General features: G+C 36.6%; 1 protein-coding gene across 1 annotated transcript in view; it reads left to right on the forward strand.

Moving 5' to 3' along the window:
* Positions 1-1,088: 1,088 nt before the first annotated feature.
* Positions 1,089-6,090, forward strand: part of LOC107727799 (guanine nucleotide-binding protein-like 3-like protein) — a 5,126-nt gene continuing 124 nt past the window's right edge. Inside the window, exons 1-15 of the mRNA XM_016537790.1 lie at positions 1,089-1,162; positions 1,262-1,302; positions 1,700-1,807; positions 1,948-2,064; positions 2,435-2,518; positions 2,639-2,774; positions 2,854-2,957; positions 3,087-3,231; positions 3,369-3,456; positions 3,538-3,715; positions 3,808-3,950; positions 4,705-4,841; positions 4,942-5,105; positions 5,209-5,383; positions 6,009-6,090. The exon at positions 6,009-6,090 is cut by the window's right edge and continues 124 nt beyond it. Of these exons, the coding sequence (XP_016393276.1) occupies positions 1,150-1,162; positions 1,262-1,302; positions 1,700-1,807; positions 1,948-2,064; positions 2,435-2,518; positions 2,639-2,774; positions 2,854-2,957; positions 3,087-3,231; positions 3,369-3,456; positions 3,538-3,715; positions 3,808-3,950; positions 4,705-4,841; positions 4,942-5,105; positions 5,209-5,383; positions 6,009-6,076 (1,701 nt within the window). The 5' untranslated portion in view covers positions 1,089-1,149 and the 3' untranslated portion in view covers positions 6,077-6,090. The remainder of the gene's footprint in view (positions 1,163-1,261; positions 1,303-1,699; positions 1,808-1,947; positions 2,065-2,434; positions 2,519-2,638; positions 2,775-2,853; positions 2,958-3,086; positions 3,232-3,368; positions 3,457-3,537; positions 3,716-3,807; positions 3,951-4,704; positions 4,842-4,941; positions 5,106-5,208; positions 5,384-6,008) is intronic.

Here is a 6,090-nt window from a genome sequence, read left to right on the forward strand (position 1 = left end):
TAACATTTACAGTTGAAAATAGCCTATTTTCATTTTTAAACTTAATAGAAGTTACAATTGCTGGACATGTTTTTTCCCATGTCTTAAGAATCAGTGGTATATTAGTACATTCGTGTGAGCGTAGACTAGGGTGACCATACGTGCCATTTTCCCAGGGTGCGTCCTGGCCAGGATTTGTTTTGGCTTTGTTTTCCTGTTTTCATGCTAAGGACGGCCCTGTATGTATCTTATATTTACTAAGCTATTGAGCTGATGCAACCTCCCAACCTTTCTCTTTTTTATCAAAATTTTACCTTGGATTGTGTAATATAATTTTAACTTTATTTTTAACAGCAATCAAGATGCTTTTGACATTTCAAAACACATTCTCATGTTAGCAGACAGATTACACTTTCACATGTGACCATTCCACAACAAATATAATGAAATATTATCAAAATATTCATCTGACGGAGGTGACAGACCTGTCGGAGTTGAAACATCTGACGGTGGTGACGAAAACCTGAATTTGTAGTCATTTTAACGATCTAATACATTGAATCAATCAATTACTGTATTAAAACAAACACAACAAACGATGAGTATGTTGTTTATAGAGCTTTTATTCAAGATTCACATTTAAGTATTTTGATATATCATTGGAACACAAATCAGCCTTATGTTCCCTGAATCTTATGTTCCCTCAACCCTAACTCTGCTAGAAGTGATACTGACTGTTGTATTTGTTTGGGAAAAGAACAAAACTTATTAAAAAAATTATTTTGATACTAATTTTAACTGAGAAAGAATCAAACAAATAAAAAAAAAATAATTCAGGTACTTTTTTTATCTACCTGAGTTCAAGACTTTGAGATTTAGATATTGAATCATATTATTTGTAATCTGGCAGGACAATTTTTTTTCTCATCAACTATGAACGGATTTCAAAGTGGGTTTTGGAGGGACATCATGCCACGTTGTAAGAATAAAGTCATGTATTAACTGAATTTACGTTATAGTAAGTATGTGGCAGCATTGTGCCATTGTACGGTTTTCCAGTGGGGTTTAAGCGACAGGAAAGTGTTGTTTCACTCAGACTTTTATTTTGAAAATTACTGACGCTCGTTGCAGCCTTCACACTAGCACTTTAAAGCGTTCACACGTGCAGTTATGTCTAAAGCAAGTGAGTACATGTGTCTCTGAGTCTTTTTATACGTAGAGCATTAAAAAGTTCTGCTAACACAGTGGCCATTCTAATTTAATTACTTTTATCATGTTACAGAACAAAAGCGAGCGAAACGTCTGGGTTTGTGCGGCAAAAAGGTACGTAGTTTAGCCTGCATGCTAAATTACTGTCAAATCAATGCTGCGTTTAGTTCAGTTGAAGTGAATATGACATGCTTGCTTACTGTATGTCTAAATGTACCAGAACAAGACACACTACCAGTCAAATTTGGACACTCCTAATTCATTATTATTACGGTTTTCCTATTTTAAATAACCAAAACCATGAAATAACTCTATAATGGAAGTGTGGGAATTATGTGGTTTGATAAAAAGGTAAACAATTCAAATTTTATATTGAGCAGCTTCAAAGCTCCGCTCTTTGCCTAGATTTGCAACTCTTTGGATTTAAGATAATGAGAAACGTAAATTAAGTGTCCTACCTTCTGACATGCAGTGCCTGTTGTTGACTGTCATCTGTTTCTCTTCTCTAAAGTCCAAGGATGGACAGCAGTCTCACGGAGGAAAGAAGGATCCTGGCGTACCTAATGTGCGCGGCTTTAAAGATCACAGTAAGAGACAAGCTGAACTCCGAAAACAGAGGGTAAGGAATGATCTGTACAACTAGTTCTAAATATGCTGCATATTTCCAAATCTAAATGACCTATGATTTGACCTTTGCTTGTATTGAAGAATTTTATATAAAAAAATGCTGACATGCACTTTTTGTCTACTGTTTTCTAGCTGGAGGAGCAACAGGAGAGGCAGAGGTTGTCAAGAGAAAAGGAAATGATGAAAAGGAGAAGTCTGGACAGTTTTCAGAAAGACATCCAGTTGCGGCAAAAAGAGTTTGAACAGAGGGTTGGTGTCTGACATTTTACTAGATGTGACAATGGATTAGGTTTTCTCTAGAGTAGAACAGAATATATTTATTGCGTTTTAAAATACAGTATATTTCAAATATGTGGGGTCAATAAGTTTTTGTTTTTTTTTATGTTTATGAAATGTCGTCTCTTCTCAAGTTCAGAATTTGCCAAAGTGGCGTTTCTTCGTAAATCGATAAATAGAAGGACAGCCTAAAATGTTTGCAAATGACATTTTATAGTTTAGCCATGTCACTATTTTGTGCAACTGCTGTACCATCCCTGTAAATTATTATTTTGTAATTGCAAACTGTTAAAGAACTGCAGCTTTATCTTAATAACCCTTTATTTTTGTTGCAATGATGCAGGAAGTTCAAATGCAAGACTTGGAAAAGCATGTCAACTTGGAGACCGAGAACTCAAGAAAAGCGTACTGCAGAGAATTTAAAAAGGTACTGTTTTCTGTACTGACCTGTTTTGGTAACCCATTATATTTCCTTGAACATGCACATCTAATGGCCAATTCTTAATAACAGTTTACTTTAAAAAAAAATTTTTTTTTTTTATACAAGGTAATAGAGGCAGCAGATGTTATTTTAGAGGTTCTGGATGCCAGAGACCCCTTAGGCTGCCGCTGTCCACAGGTTGAACAGGCTGTCGTCCAAAGTGGAACCAACAAGAAAATTGTCCTTGTTCTAAATAAAATTGGTAAGGAGATACATGCATAACTTCAATCAGCAGCAGACAGAAATACATAAAATAAAATATCTACAATGTTCACTTGCAGATTTGGTTTCCAAAGAAATTGTGGAAAAATGGATCAAGTATCTTCGCAATGAGTTTCCTACTGTGGCTTTCAAATCATCCACTCAGCAGCAGAACAAAAATTTGGTGAGTTGCAGTAATTTAGTTTTATTCTTTCATTAAATCTTTGTATATTCTTTTTTTTTTTTTTTACTGTAGTCTGTTTATGAGAAAATCACAAAGTTACAGTAATATTTTTCTGTCTGACGTTTACAGAAACGCAGTCGTGTGCCTGTGACCCAAGCTACTCAAGAACTGCTCGAGAGCAGTGCATGTGTCGGTGCAGATTGTTTAATGAAACTATTGGGAAACTACTGCCGTAACCAAGATATAAAAACTGCCATAACTGTAGGAGTGGTTGGTAAGTTTCACACAAAAGTTGAGATATGACTGCTACATTGTTTTTTGTAAATAATTACATTGCTAATTCCATAATAAGCAAATTAGCAACAGACACCTATCTTTTTGGAATCACATTTCCTCGCTTAAATGTTTCAGGTTTTCCGAATGTGGGGAAAAGCAGTTTAATTAACAGCTTGAAGCGTTCTCGTGCATGTAATGTTGGAGCTACACCTGGAGTTACTAAGTATGTTAATTAGTTTTGTTGATATTTTCCATACATTTAAAATCTTCTGCTCTCTTAACCTAAAATCACTCTGTTTTCCAGGTGTTTACAGGAAGTCCATTTAGACAAACACATCAAACTTTTAGATTGCCCTGGTATTGTCATGGCAACCTCAACCAGTGATGCTGCCATGATCCTTCGAAACTGTGTCAAGATTGAACAGCTGGTGGACCCAGTTCCACCTGTTGAAGCTATATTGAGGCGTTGCAATAAAGCGCAGGTAGCAACTCATATTTCAGGAACTTGAATTGAATGGGGAATCACAGTATTACACACTATTGAGATCAGTTGTTTGAAATCTTTCTTGCGTAGATTATGGGTCATTATGGAATTCCAGACTTCCAGACGGCACATGATTTCCTGGCCTTACTTGCCCGTCGTCAAGGCAAACTGAAGAAAGGAGGACTGCCTGACACTGACAAAGCTGCCAAAAGTGTTCTTATGGATTGGACAGGGTGAGGTTAAAGTCCCATGACTTAATGTCAGTTACTTGTTGATCTTTAAAAGTGATACTTCACACAAAAATGAAAAGTCTTTCATGTTGCCCCAAACCCCATTTTCTTGTTCCTGTTCCAAACTTTCTTCTGTAAAGCTAAAAATAATGATATTTTGAAGAATGTTTCACCTGTTTTCGCACATACAAATAGGTGCAAAACAATTTTGGACCCCATCAATTCATGGATTTCATGGATAAGCAATGAGAAGTTTTTTCAAAATATCATCTTTTGTGTTTCGCAGAAGAAAGGCATACAGATTGGAAACAGTATCTCTTTAAAGGGATAGTTCACCCAAAAATGAAAATTCTGTCATTAATTACTCACCGTCATGTCGTTTCAAATCCATAAGACCTTCATTCATTCTCAGAACACAAATAAAGATATTTTTGATGAAATCCGAGAGCTTTCTGACCCTGCATAGACAGCAATGCAACTGACACGTTCAAGGCCCAGAAATGTAGTAAGGACAGCCTTAAAATAGTCCATGTGACGTCAGTGGTTCAACCTTAATGTTATGAAGCATATTAAAATGAACTATCATTTAATTTCTTGAAGAAAATACTAGTGCTTCTAAAGCAGAAAAAAGTCCAGTTTTAGATTTTGATTCTATGTAAAATTAAATGCTACTTTAACTAGCACAGATGATGCTGGTTGGTCAAAAACAGTCGACAACTGTAAGGTTCATTATGAATTTTTTCTCTCTGTTTTGCAGGGGTCGTATTAGCTACTTCACACATCCTCCTGAGACGCACACGCTGCCCACGCATGTCAGTGCTGAGATTGTAGCTGAGATGGGTAAAGCGTTTGACTGGGATGAACTGGAGAAGGGCAATCTGGAGGCACTTGCTGGTAACCCCATGTATACTTGCAGTGATATTGACACGACACAAGTTTTATAACCACACATTGCCTACACACACTTTTGCCATTATATTTTTGTCCAATTTAGAATGTGGCACATCTGATGTACAGATGGGTTTCTGTATGGCTACATCGGGATTTACACAAGGAGGTCAAGGAGTAGAGCTAGCAGAACAGCAAATGGACGACCCATCAGAGGACCTTGAACCTCCAGACACGATTGAATCAATGGATGCAGATGAGGACCCAGAGGTATTATGCAGTTATTAGCCATTCAGTGTGCAAAGGTTAGGTGATTTATGGTGCGTTTTAAGACTCAAATCTAATTTTTGACAATTATAATTCTTCCCTTAAGTTTGGACCAATGACTGTTGAGCTCAAAAATCCCAAGACAAAAAGCAGTTGTGCAATTGAAGCTGTAGGCCCAAAGCCAGTGGACCTAAAAGACATCCTGGATGTTGACCCACTCCTGCAAGGTCAGGCTCTTCTGGCTGCCAACAAAAAGAGAAAGAAGCAGCAAAAGAGAGCTGGTAAGACCCACTTTGCTTTTCCTGACTCCAAATCCACTTTAAGGCAAGCCTCCAAGGTTAGCCAGAAAAAAAAAAAGAAAGCACAATGCTTAGGTGCACAATGTATCCAGGGAAGGATGTAAATGGAGGAGAGACTTCATTATACTGAATAACTGAATTTGTGGCAAAACAGCTTATTTAATTAATTAACAGCCTGTTGGCTAATCTTCAACATGCTTGCTATTAAACATTTTGGATTGATCTGTTTTTAAAGTTTACACCAAAAAAATACTGTTTTATAAGAAGTCAAAATCAGTTTTGCTACAAGTAGGATTGAGTTTATGGCATTTGTCATTCATTTCTATGGTATCAGAAACAGTGATTGACTTGCACAACTAATTCACTGACATCAAGGCTGTAATGTGATTGGTTGACACACATGATTCAAGTTGGCTGTTATGCCAATGGTAGAGCCATGGACCCTGGTATCTCCCATCTTCTGCCATCTTATTTGAATAAATCCATTCTTTGTGTGATTACCATAGAAATAAGTTTTGAACAGTTTATTTTACATGTATTACAAGTCAAACACAGCTGCTTTTAAAAACATGTATTATACCACATCTTGTCCTTTCTTCTTTCATAGATAAACTGGGCACCAAACTTTCAGATTCTCTTACGTCAGCTTTGAATTTCTCCTTCTCTGACAGCTGATTTTGAGCATTAAA

Source organism: Sinocyclocheilus rhinocerous, unplaced genomic scaffold, assembly GCF_001515625.1.
Source record: "Sinocyclocheilus rhinocerous isolate Xijiao unplaced genomic scaffold, SAMN03320098_v1.1 scaffold576, whole genome shotgun sequence".
NCBI lineage: Eukaryota > Metazoa > Chordata > Actinopteri > Cypriniformes > Cyprinidae > Sinocyclocheilus > Sinocyclocheilus rhinocerous.